This window comes from Strongylocentrotus purpuratus, unplaced genomic scaffold, assembly GCF_000002235.5.
Source record: "Strongylocentrotus purpuratus isolate Spur 01 unplaced genomic scaffold, Spur_5.0 spur5_scaffold_4, whole genome shotgun sequence".
Classification (NCBI taxonomy): domain Eukaryota; kingdom Metazoa; phylum Echinodermata; class Echinoidea; order Camarodonta; family Strongylocentrotidae; genus Strongylocentrotus; species Strongylocentrotus purpuratus.
This window is the reverse complement of record NW_022145610.1, coordinates 3,985,254-3,999,154: the sequence shown is the minus strand read 5'-3', so window position 1 is coordinate 3,999,154 and position 13,901 is coordinate 3,985,254. Positions and strand designations below refer to the sequence as shown.

The following is a 13,901-nucleotide window of genomic DNA, read 5'->3' as shown; positions in this document are numbered from 1 at the left end:
AAGCTTGTGTGAGGTATATTCATCAAAATCAAGGGGTTCGATCGAGGCCCCTCCCCCTCCCCTTTTGCTCTTGTTGACTCCAAACAAAAGCCAATTAGGCTCTGGTCTTAACTCTGCCCCAACACGCCATTTTACCTGGAGTTAAGTTTTACTCAAACGCGTAACTTTGTCTTCGATAAATATTCAACCAATCAATCAACATTTTCTCTTTGGCATTTTCACAAGACCGTTGAATAAACGAATGTCAACCTAGATGGAGCTACATACTTTTGTGCACACTGAGTACACTCACACATCTTACTAAATTGAATACAAATGTTATCATAAAAAAGACGCTCGCAATACAAAAAAAGAGGCAGCCGTACATCTTACGTGGAAGGCAATGCGTATTGCTTTACATACTCGCAATAGCTCAATGTATATTTTGGATGAATTCGCTAATTGGCTACATTATAAAATATTGTCCCATAACATGTATGTACAGTGGCACCAATACGCCCTACAGACGTAACCTCTGAATACAGGTTTCCCTAATGTACTGTAGGCATTTTGACGCACATACACAACCGAATGTTTGTTGTCTCAAATATCAACGGCGCATATGACATCCAAGGAAGGGATTCCGATAGTCCTGAGCGAATCCCATTTCTGAACCCCATCTCAGTTCTTTTTAAAGAATTGTCGCTCTTTTTTGCCAGAGGGGTGATGACAGGTGTCGTCGCTTGTGCCCGTTTCACTGACGAGGTGTTATTTGCCTGACGTATGATTGCGTCAGCGACTATCGCGGTGTTTGACTCGTCATAAACACGAGATTGAGAAGCCGTATGCCTGACGTATGATTGCGTCAGCGACTATCGCGGTGTTTGACTCGTCATAAACACGAGAAGACGTATGTTTGCGTCAGCGACTATAGCGGCGTTTGACTCGTCATGAACACGAGAAGCCGTATGCCTGACGTATGATTGTGTCAGCGACTATCGCGGTGTTTGACTCGTCATGAACACGAGAAGCTGTATGCCTGACGTATGACTGCGTCACCTACCTTCACGGTCTAACATAGCGGGTCATGTGAGAGTGGTATCGAACGCAAGGTGATTGCGTAATAAACAGTGCAAGCGTTGCGTCGAATTACTGGTGTACTGGTCATGTATTGCCTTCACGGGATTGGTTAGTAATAACGCAACCGATTATGAAGCCTAGTATGCAATGGGGATTACAGATAACATACACAGTGGTACAGACTGGACCTAAGAATAATAATTGCGGCCGTCGTCCCCGGGACTGGTCACGCCTTTTCCCCTCTCTCCTCTTATGTGTTTTCTACTAGGCCTATCTTATCAATTATCATCATATCACCTATTTAATTTCTTCTTTCTATCTCCCTCTCCCTCTTTCTCTACTTTCTGTGCATTCCCCTCAAACGTATTATGAAAATTGCATAGACCATCGAAGACGAATGAAAACTTGCATGTCACTCCAAAAGAAAACCCCGAATAATCTCTATATCAGACCGAAATATCTCTTTTCTATTAAGGCACCTTTGAAGTGACACCGATATACTATTTGAAATGTTAATATCATAGAGAATACAAATATGATTGCGACTGGAAAAAACCGAATGCCAACCATTGTTTCAGGCATTGACCAGATTCTGGTCGTTTTTATAAATTTCACTTTTGATTGCTTTTGTGATCTCACCCCACAAATTCACAATTCCCACGAATTAAACAAGGAGACCAAAAAAAACAAAAAAAAACAGGGTCGGTATTCATGGGTAGCTAGGGTATGAGCGGGAGCACACGTCGCTTTTATACAGACTAATAGAGGACAGACCGGGCACGGCAAAGTGAGCATAATCGCCATGTTTCGGTGAAAGCTGCTTGGCAATTACCGCGATGTCTTGACGTAGTGTGAATGAGGCCTGTACTTCAGATGTTGGTTTCTTGCTCGGCTGGATCACATGGGGTCTGAGTTTCGGCGCCACTGCCCTCCTCGGAACTCTTCGGCACATTATCGGTACCCGGGTGAGTTATGCTTTTAGAGCCCGTCTTTTGCTCCTCGCTATTGTTATTCATATTTTCATTCGGATGGATCTCAACTACTTCTGGTTTGGTTACGTCGTCAGCTTGAACTTCGTCGTCGTTCTCCTGATCGCTTGTACTTTCTTTTATTTTCACGTAACCTGCCTTGTTATCATTAAAGCTGTCAGGCAGCGCTTTTGTTGCGACGTCAGCGTGGGAATCGCATTTCCCTTCGACGTCGGTCTGCTCCTCGTTCATCTTAACATACCCATTTTTCTCGCAAGGATCGATTTTTAACTCAAAGTCGTCACCGACGTCCAGCGCCTTGAGTGCTTGCTTCTCCTCCTCATGAAGATCGTCGTCCTCTTCGTCATCATCCTCATTCACGGCGTCACTGGCTTTTGCTTCAATATCGCATTGATGGTAGTCGCCCGTATCTGGCCTGGCAATCTTTCCAACACGGATGAGCACGCGTCGGACTATGACGTAGGTCAGGATCATAACGGTGCCTTCAAATATCTGCAGCATTGCCACCAGGAGCGGCATGCGGGCGATCAGGTCAGCCTCGGGAATCGGGTAGGACAGCTTCGCCACGGTGATTGCCAGAAGACTGTTCTGGACGCCGGTCTCGAACGAGATGGTTAGGGCCTCTTTGGTGGGCCGTCGCAGGAGCTTGGAGATAGCGAAGCCGAGAGTGCCCCCACAGAAAGGGAGGGCACAGCAGATGAGATAAATCCTCCAGGGAACGTCGAAGATGTAAACCTGAGACGGGATTCCAATTGCAAGGGCGATGACGATCAGACCACAAGACATCGGCTTCAGGCACTTCAGCATGATCTTCGCAATCTGCGTGGATAACAGAAATGAAGGCGGGGGATCAAAAATGTAAAAAGTAACTTGGCAAGCTGTGTGGATGACAGCAATTTTATGGAAAATAGATTGATCAAATATAAGCATTGTGTATATCGTCGTATCCAAGAATAAGACAGCTCGTAGATATAATCTGCGTGTGGGCAGATAAAGGTTGTACTTGTACAAAATTGTGAAACCCACTGAGACGAATACTGGATACGTGCTCATGAAGGTTTCCTCCTATTCCTTCAAACAGTTGGGGGGGTGGTGGGGGGGGGGGGGGGGAGTAAACTGGGATCCATCCAGGCTTACGGATTTGCACCCGAGCCTACGAGTTTGCCAATGATAATGTGGTAAACAGTGCTACTACTAGATTATTTCAACATGATCGATGTGATTCGTCAATGGCATTATTATTTGAAATACATTTTACAATCGTGTGTTCATTCATAAGGTAACATTTATTGAAATAATGATTGCGGAGCATTTACCACTTAATATCTACTTCGTTAATACGAATTATTACAATTTTCTAATCGCTTTGTAGTAGGTCTTAACTAAGATAATTGTTGAAACATTATTTCTAAAACTTAATATTCATTTTGTTTCATAATATACGTATACCAATAATTACCTTTTCGCTCTTGTGTGCAATATACATTCCTAATCCAACAGGTAGTAGCATAAGACCCAATTGCATGGCGATATCTTTGTAGGGCGTCTGTAGACCAGACGAGTTGCCTTCTGTTAACCTTGACCCGTAGATGAACATGTTGAGCGGCATCAGACCCAACGCCATGAAACTCGAGCAGAACGTCATCGTCAGACTTAGGACGAAATCGACGTCCATCAGGAGCGAGAAGATATTGCTGATCCAGCCACCGGGACAGGAACCGATGACGAGGAGTCCGATGGCTGCTTCGGGAGTGATTCCCGGTGATTTGGCGAGTGCGAAGGCGATCAAAGGCATGATGATAAACTGGCAACCAATGCCTGTAAGCACTCCATATGGTCTTCGTAGCTTGTTCCAAATCACGGCCAGGTCCATCTTGGAACCCATTGTTACGTATGATACAATAAGCCATCCTAGAAGACTATATGTGAACACCTTTTCTAGGATGTTTCGTTGTCTGGACACCTTGATATCATATGTAAACGAGTGCGTTTCTATGTACTCACGAACGGAAGCTTCCTCTTCGTTTCCGCCATCACCACTGGACGCGACATCTCCCTTCAACAGGACATCGTCTGCAACTTGATAAACGTGTGTGATGTTCAGGATCAAGGAGCTGATGCTTAGCTTTCGACCTCGAATGGGGATCATCACCGTGACATTACCGTCGACTGCGTCAGTGATCACCGTTTCATTGAAGAAGGACTCGAACGAGTTCGAATCGCCGATCGACGTCGAGACCGTGATGTTTCCTACGATGCCGTAGATGGTGACATTGACGAGGCCTTCGACGCCTTCGAGGACGATCAAGAATGGGTCGGGACTGAACTCGACAACGATCTCTGCTCCTCCGGAGGCCGAGTCACAAGGAGGATGTGGATGCCCGGTGACGGCAATGACGAGGGAGATGAGAAATGTGACGGAGAATATTCCACTTGACCCCTGAAAAAGAAGAGAGGAATATACATGTGGTTAAGTTCAGTTCTCCTAATTAGGAAGAAAGCACTACGTATTTGCAAGGGCTCACCTAAGAAGCATACTCCGGCCCATTTTGCTATAAACTCAATATCCTTAAAGTCTCTGACATAAATACTCTTCAAATCTCCTTACTTAAAAATGCCATTAAACGAAATGAATAAATAAATCAAATAAATAAATTAAAAAAACTTTAATGTGCCTGTGCTCTTATGAATAATGGTGGATTAATGTCTGAAGTAAATTTGTTGAATAGTTTTCACTGAGTAGAAAGGTAAAACGCTTGAAAATCCATCATGGTGAAATATCTTGGCACAATTTTTTCTCTATTTGTGTTGACAAAAGCCAACATACAATATACAATATAAAAACTCTTTATATAAAAGCCTCATCCACAGTACAACTGTTTGAAGGAAATAAAACATCAATATTGAGGTTTACCATTACAACAATAGCGCCATCTTTCTTTCATGTCCGGCAACCCAAAAGAAAGAGGGAGTGGACTGAAGCAAGGTTGGGCCAAGACGGAGATTGAATGAGGACAGCTGAAGTCGGATCAGAAAAGCCCGGGGTTCGGATATGAGAATTTTTCATATTAATATTTCTAGTTTTTCGCAGACTTGTATTTTTTGTTTGGTCTTTACAACTTACTTCAGTAAAGCGGTGATAAATGGACACGTGATGCAAGTCACAGCATTAATGTCTTTTCAAAATTAGCTAACATATTATGGTTGAAAGATTTGATTAGATCGTACATTACTTCTTCTTCTCTGTGAACTAATGCTACATATAATTATAAAGGACATCAGCTATAGATTATTTATAATCTTTTCTCTATCCATGTTAATGTTTTGTCTCTGTTTGAACGTTGTCCAGACATATAAGAGTTACAATGTAGGAAGGACCCTTGGATTGGACAGTAGCACATTAAAGTGCTTTTTATTGCACGCTGAAAATATGCAAATGTCGGCATTTTGGGAAATGGTGTTTCTCCATTGCCGGCCCAATTCCAAGCAATGAAAACTAACCTCACGTACCATTTGTCACAATTGTTCTGATTTTTGAAAGCTCGTTAATTTGCGTTGACATTTTTCATCTGGAAATTCGCAGTTCGACAAATCAAGGTTTATTGAATGTGGCTTGAAGTGGTCATTTCGTGAGATCCCTAGCCTTGATCCGAGTCCCAAATCACTGCTTCTGTCGCTTTTTGGTTCCGTTAATCACATCACAGTGTAGTCTTATATATTCAAGCTGTATCGAAATGGGTCTTTAGATCCGCCCTCGACCGAATACTACCGTTTTAGTGTTGGGATGAAGGGGGTTAGTCAAAATTTCAAGTGAGGGGGGGGGGGGGGGGGCTGATCTGATCTTAATCAGTGTTAGTACTAGTAGGTTCAGTCCCAACCACCCCCCCCCCCCCCAGACCCTCATGGGTTTAGTAGAAAGCCAAAAAATAGAGAAATCTGACGTATAATTGGAAAGATATGCTTTTAATAAATGACCGATCGCTAAAAAAACAAAATTTTAATTGCCAACTTGGTCATGACCCTGTGACGTCAGGGATGAATCTCGGTTTGTTTGACTCTCGACTCAATCCCCTTTTCCCTCTTTCTGCTGATCTAACCTCATTTTTCTAGAGCTTTTGCAATCATTCGTTTACAATTTCTATTTTTTTCCTTTTTTGCCTTTTAGTATTTTCCCCCCATTTTTCCTCTTTTTTAATTTTTTCCCCAAAATTCATAATTTCTTTATTGTTACACATTTTTCATAATTTTATTTTCAAGACGTATTGTAAAACAGCCTCTGAGGAACTATTACTTCAACAAGCTTTGCTTCTAGGTAGTTCTTCTATTCTCGTGCCATTACTATTATATTTGTCTTGTTTCATTGTATATTTTTGGTAATATACTTGTTCATTGTATTATGCTTTGCATGAGGAATAAAATCATTTGAATCTTGAACAAACAAATATAAATATTAATCATCATTGTTTTATATTTTCTATAAAATGAAATGTAGATTTCCATATTTTTTAGGCTTGAGGACTTTTCACTTATTTAATGATATTAAATGAAGAAATTGATTTATAAGATATTCCTATTGCATTTTGAGATTCATATCATAGGCTTGTTTTTAAATAGAAAGACACTTTGAAATTCGGGTGCAATGGACGATCGGTAAAGCAGAGGATTAACTATGTCTCGCGATCACACTAATAGACAATTTTAGGCCTTTTTATTACATATCAATCAAAGTCAAGGCTATTGTCTTCTGTTTAAACGATTTGTAAACTTGGGACCGGGATGGGATGCAACAGAGAAGAAAAACAGAAGACGTAGACAAGGGGTGACATTAAGGAAGAAATGAGAGATGGAGAGAGAGAGAGAGAGAGAGAGAGAGAGAGAGTGTGTGTGTGAGGAGGGAATGGGAACTGAGAGAATGTAAGAAGGGCATAGTTTGGAAATGAGGTTTAATAGGGTGAAGCTAAATCTTGTAAATATTGTTTAATTTATACTGAGTCGATAAGAAAACCCTTCCTTGACGAGGCTATTAATTTCATCACTTTTATATTTAACGTGTCTTTATTTTTTCTTTAATTATTGTGTCTTTATTATCTTTAATCATAAACATAATTATAATAGATAGCCTATGCTGATATTACTAGCAGTCGGATTGGATCAAATAGACTCGGAATTGGCGGTAGAAGGCGTCAAATAAAGTTATGATTACTCTATAGAAAAGAAATTCATGAAAAGAAGTCAGAAAGATCAAAGATCGAATCGATAGAGGACATAAATGGAAATAGGCTGATTCTGTGCTATGTATTTATGAAAAGTCACATGGATTGGAAAAGAAGGCCTTCGGTAATAGTTATTTAGTTGATCTTGTTCTTATTCCGTCATCCGTGTGAGTCACTTCAAGGTTCAAATTTTACTGTTATTTTGTATTCTCTGTTTTCCTGATTTTTTCTTTGCCGAATAAAAATAATAATATTAATGAGCAGAATACTAGGAATATTACAAAATTGAGAAAAGAAGTCACAGGCCTATTAAAAAAGAATTGAATTATTAACAGAAAAGAGTGACGAAAGCATTAAGCAATTCAAGACTCAGTGAGGAATACATGACGTAGTTAAACATAATCAGGATCTCTCATACACTGAAAACAAAATGTTTCACTTAGAAAGTACATTTACTTTGCGATTCCTTATTATTTTGTAGACTAAAATCAACATTAAACAACATCTAGCTGACCAATAGCAAAAGATATCCAAATCTCCCAACAGTAAAACAAAATTAAAACAAAACAATTAACACATAAACAGCCAAACAATATGAAAAGTACAGTCGAATAGTTCTGGCCTACACGTCCCTTTAAAGTTAGGACAGAGAGGTTGTAAACATGTTTAGATTTCGGTAAAATTCCTTCAAATTCACGAATTCTACCTTATTAATATTATTACCTAATAACGAGAACTTCAAGGAGAATTATCATAACTTAACTGAAACATCATACCAGTATAGTATACCATCCATATTCAAATCAAAAGACTGGTGAGCTTTTTAACTTTTTGATTTGAAATACCAGCTCAAAATAGCAGCTCAAAGAAAGTGCAACCAGTGTATGTGGCTGCACCTCGAGGTTGTTTTGATGGAATTGGAAGCTTCTAAATCCATTCCTCTCCATCATATTTTCCATCATATTCCACCCTTTTTTTCTCTCGATTGTTTTCCCTCGCGCCACCTGTTGAGCTTTTCCTATCCCGAAAAAACGATGTAAGTAATGTCGTGAAGAATTTATCCCGACATAAGCGCTGTCAGTCTCTCGGCGGGGGACAGCCGGCTGCTCCGGCATCGTGACCATGGGTGCGCCCGGTCGAATCCCATCATATTTATTGCCAGCCTAACATTAACCCATTGGTTACTGAAACAGAGTTGTCCCTGTATTATGCCTATGCAGGCGCGTACGCAGGATTTTTTCAAGGGGGGGGGGGGGGGGGGGGGGGGGGGGGGGGTAAGAGGTCACTTTTTTTTTTTTGGTCCCAAAAAAATCGCAACGACTCATCCGACCGCTGAATAAGTGAAAATTTGACATTTTGCTCCGTTGGGGGGGGGGGGGGGGGGGGGGGGGGTAAGGTCAGCTTTTTAGGTCAACCATGGGAATACATTTTTTTTTTTTTTAATAACAAAAAAAAAAAAAAAAAAATCCAAAAGGGGGGGGGGGTTCAGAGAAATTTAGGGGGGGGGGGGGGGTTTTCACTCAAAAAATTACCAAAGGGGGGGGGGTTTAACCCCCCAACCCCCCCCCCCCCTTTGTACGCGCCTGTGCCTATGGGAAATAGAGAATTCAGTAGTCAACAACGGGTTAACAGACAAGTACTTTATACAAATCAAGGAAGCAGACTGGTGCGGTGTAAGTTTGAATGAAATTTTACAAAATATAAGAAAAATGTTATCAATACATATTCAAACTGGCTAAATCGGTAATGCACTGCAGTGGCGGATCAATTCGTGAGAAAATATGTAGCAGCGAATCAGCCGATCAGCCGGCGAATAAGCTGGGGGGGGGGGGGGGTAAAAGAGCACTATTTTTTTTCCAGCAGTTATTTCAAACTTCCGCCATTCTGTAGTTTTGTTGTTTTGTTATCTCTCTGCCGGCTTCATACAAATCAAATTTATTACTTGCCCTTTTAACAAGTAAAACATCCATCCAAGCAAGAACGAACTAAAGATATTGACAACCATGCCTATAATAGTGACATATAGTTTAGCGTTAAACTGTCTTTTACTATTTTTTAATGGTTGCATTTTAAATGAAGCAGAATATCGTTTTCTTACGTTTAAACTTTCAATCTTTCAGAAAACATAATTATTACTCTGAGTTTTTAATCCACTATTTGATATAAGTACTACATCTTCCATGGGCGGCATAGGGACGAAAAGACCCGTAGGCTGTAAATAGTTTTGTTATATTGCTTGAAAGACTGTCAAAACGCATGGGATCTATTAATGACAAATATGACGGGTCAACATAATCACTTATTATTATGATATCATGTTTATTTTCTTCTCTTTTATCTGTGTGCGTCAGTTATGTGTGAAGTGCGTCACATGACAAAATCTCTTTAGTGTGACGTTTTGACATGTTACAATCATTATTTGCATGCAATTTTCGAAGTGTATTCTGTTGTGTGCTCATGTGAATAAGATGTCAACGAGAAAGCTAGGGAGCCGAGAGGTATTTTAAAATTCTCACGCAAAACTGCAGCTGAAGATTCATGCGAAATATTCAGAATTATACGATTCCACAAATGCCCCATTTTATAACATCAGATTAGTGCGTGTATGCATTATAATACAACCGATGGCAAAATGCAGTAATAGACTGAAGATGATTATGTTCAATTGTATGATTTTTCTGTTTAATTCATAGAATAAATACACATCAATGTACAACGGCCTGCCACTCCCCTGATACATATGGGATCCCCAACACTAAACTAAACTAATTTGGTTTTTAGTGTTTATACGTACATGTATTTCACATTTACGAATCCGATCATTTTTTAATTTAATTTTTGATCCTTTTGTATTACGGTAAAGTCTAAAATATCTGAACATTATTTTGTGAGACATGTGGAAAACATATGTTCTTGTTTGTAAAAAGAATCATTATGCAGGGAACGACAAAATAACAATAAATAATACCTGATTCATGTCAGAAAAAGGCTATGGAAAATGGAGAGAAAAAACAGAACTAATTGTCTTCCGTGTCATGGTAACTGATAATTCTGTATAGCTTTACCTTATATTTTATAGGGCGTGAGTCCATTCAATATGTGAATTGGTAAGGCTTGATTAGCATAACTTTGAGGTATATGTCGGGATAAACATGACTGTGTTCAATTTGAAGCATGAAAAATTGATGAATATGAGATTTTTTTTAATGGCCTTGGTCCCTCCGTCTTATAATCATGATAATAAAATAACGATAATTTTTTTAAAGTTCAATTCGATCGCATTTTGTTTCAATCGCAAGTCTGTTCTAAAAAGATTGTTTGTAAGTTTGCGATTGATTGAATTTGAAGAACCTGCGATCAATCCCCATCTGTCAAAACTCTTTGTATAAGACAGAACCAAGGACTGTAATTGTTAGCAACATCATGAGCAATGGACATAATGATATAAACAAAATAATTTTTAAAAATCACAAAACACTTAAGACCCGAGACTCACCATATTGTGGAATGAAATGCTGTATTCCTTCTCGAAAAACACAAGAAGCGGAAATCGTACACTTCCTGCTTCAGTTTGTGAAAAGAAAAATTGTCTTTAGTAAAGAAAAAAAGTTTGGGAGTTCTTGATCGAGAAACCAGCTGTGTTTTGTCCTCGGGATACTGGTAAAAAGCAGCAGGTACAGATTGGAAGAGGCGGTAGAGCTGGTAGAGATATCTTTTTCTATTTTGAAAATTTCCGTTCAAGCAAAGGTCCGGGAAATCCGCAAATATTTTCAAGAAAACTAATCTCCCAAATGAAAAACACTTTAGATACGATTATTGATTCAAACACATGCGATCAAAAGTGGATTTACATGTCCATGACTATAACAGTCGAGAGAAATGAGTTGAAGATTATGGCGGGCGTCTTTTTTCGCCCGGCGGTGATTTTCAGAAGCGTTCTGAAACAATACGAAATATGTGGTTGTTGTGACCGGAAAGATATTTCTCCGTTGTACTTTTTACTTCCTAAACTTTCTCTCTCTCTCTCTCTCTCTCTCTCTCTCTCTCTCTCTCTCTCTCTCTCTCTCTCTCGCTCTCTTTGTACATTGGACCAATTGGAACCAATCAATGGTGACGTAGCGGCCCTTCGGCCAATCAGGGACATCGCTACACCACCAGCCCCTGGTACCACTGTCGCTGCGGTCACAGCGTAATGAGAAGAGACAGGAAGAGTGGTGAAACACATGTAATTTGGCTTGCTTTCACAATGGTTCATGCGCCCAGAGCAAATATGAAATGAGGTATTATATAGTCATAACTTTAATAGATAATCAAACAAAAATTGTTTAAATGATACTACTGAGAGTGAGTGAGAGGATACATGAGGAAAGGAAGATAATGAATCACCCTGTAATATGGACCAACGGTTGATATAATATTGCCAACCAAGATGAAATAAATTATTGTTCTTACCTTTTATTGTCAATCTTTATAACTATTTAGATTGATCAGTACAGTTTAGAGAAGATATAAACTTTATCTAACAAGAATAAACAACACTACCACAATCGCTTCATGAAAAGGGATTAGAACAAAAGCTATCCAACTTTATGGGCAACATTGTATATTGCTTGAAAGTTAATACCATAAACGTATCTTCAAAGAACGGTTTGTCTTTTTGGAAGTACGGATACGGAAGTAAGGAATATTTTTTCTTAAATAAAAAAAAGTTAAACTAAAATCAAACGAAGAAGCAATATGTTTCAAGAACACACTTTGTGTTAGTAATTGCCTATGCCCTCACGGTGACCATATGGTAGGAATATTCCCCAGTCCCATGGAGTGGAGATGGTGCACATTGTGCGTGAATCAGTCCGATGACCGGGGTCATTATTTAAAGCGCTTAGAGACGGTATTCCGTATTAAGCGTTATGTCAATTCAGATCATTATTATTATTATAGCATCGTCCACTAAAGATACTTTGTCTCTTTTGCAGCCAACATCAAATTCTGCAGAACTTTGCAGGAATTTTGAATATGTCATGTACTATGTCCTATCTGTGAAATTTATATTCAAATAATGCTAGAAAACCCGTGTACTTACTAGACTTCACTGTCAGACACTATTGAGTGACTGACTGGCTTTTTTCTACTTTGGTAACATAGTCTATATAAAATGAGTTGTAAAGGGTATTATGAGCATTTTTTCTACATCAATAACCCACTTCTTGTAATGGCCAAAATTAAACTGATTGAATCTTTGCGCAGCATAAAACGTCCGACCATTCGGTACAATGGTCTGAAAATCAGACTATTTCTTACTGGCTCTATAGCTCTTAAGTCGATTCGACAACTAATAGTCGTTATTTTCCCACTTAAAGACATTTTCAAGCCCCCTGTTTTAGGGAATTTCTATAGTATTATCTATCAAATGGCGTTGGAATTTAACCTTTTCATGTTTCTGGCCTGCAAATGGGACATAGTATCTTTAAATCGTCCAACACTACATTAAAAAAGGCCTATTACGTGATCCGAGCATAATGTATATGGGATATACAATATGGAATTCTATTCGGAATGATTTTTCAAAAGTCTTTGCTGTCGCGTAAATAGATTTTCAGTTAATGAAATGCCACAGGATTCTGAATATAAACACTATCAAAAGGATGATTTAAAAAAAAAAAACATTTAATTCTCATTCGGAAATCGGTTGATTAGAGGGTCAGTCTGTACAGATGATACTGCATCGTTGGAAGTTCATGCATATTGTAAATATTTTTGTTAAAAGAAAATGAAACCCCCATGAGCAGCAACCTCTGTACCCAAGTGAAAATACGTCCGAGGCACTGGTACAATCGTTTTTACTTCATCCATGAATGTAGAAAGCGTTTGTCTGCAAATGCCTAACTTTTTGGTGTCATCTTGCAAAACCTTTCCCCGATGGAACCCTAACTCCTTCAATTCAATGCCAAAAAGTCGAGAAATTTATGAACGGTGTTCCGCTTAACGGTTCCTTTGGGACTTCTCCTCTTTTTTTTCCTTCGAAGTAATGGAGGAAAAATATCCACGGATCATCATGGCAAGATCCAAGATGTAATTTGGAACAAATCTGTTTTTAATTTTTTTTTTTTATGGACAACACTCAGCACCAAAAATAAAAGGACACCATTGATTGATAAGATTTTACTATAAACTTATCTTTCATACATAAAGACAAACATAAATTAATCCTCTTTAAAGATGAAGTTGAGTTCTGGTCATGCGATTGCATTGTGAAAAAAACGGTGTGGAATCGACCAGAAAAGGTTGATCATCTAGCATATAGAATATGTGTGTATTGCAAGGTTCTGGAATCATCAAAATGATAAGAAATTTGGCCAAGTCTTGGTAAAGTTACAAACACTGTACACAGAAAGATGTATATGGGACTACACGAACACATGGGGTAAAAATCCTACCCGGATTTTTACAATGTTACATGACATATTTAGAATATGAAGGCATTTGAAGAGCAATGCTTTTCAGTGAACATGTCTTATCTGATGTTCTTCCACACTTGCATAATAAGAATGATAATGCTCACAAATTATTTTTCATCTCTTCCCAGAACTCAAACTTCTCTTTAAGATGATATGCAATCAGAATCATGCTATTTATGAGT

The 13,901-nt window shown here is 39.0% G+C and overlaps 1 protein-coding gene across 1 annotated transcript; it reads right to left on the bottom strand.

Moving 5' to 3' along the window:
• Positions 1-1,746: 1,746 nt before the first annotated feature.
• LOC579660 lies at positions 1,747-11,232 on the bottom strand. Its single transcript, XM_011674364.2, has 3 exons — positions 10,758-11,232; positions 3,508-4,488; positions 1,747-2,867 (listed from the first exon to the last, which is right to left on the bottom strand). The coding sequence occupies exons 1-3, from the start codon at positions 10,758-10,760 to the stop codon at positions 1,929-1,931; spliced, it is 1,923 nt and encodes a 640-aa protein (XP_011672666.2). The 5' UTR covers positions 10,761-11,232; the 3' UTR covers positions 1,747-1,928.
• Positions 11,233-13,901: the final 2,669 nt, after the last annotated feature.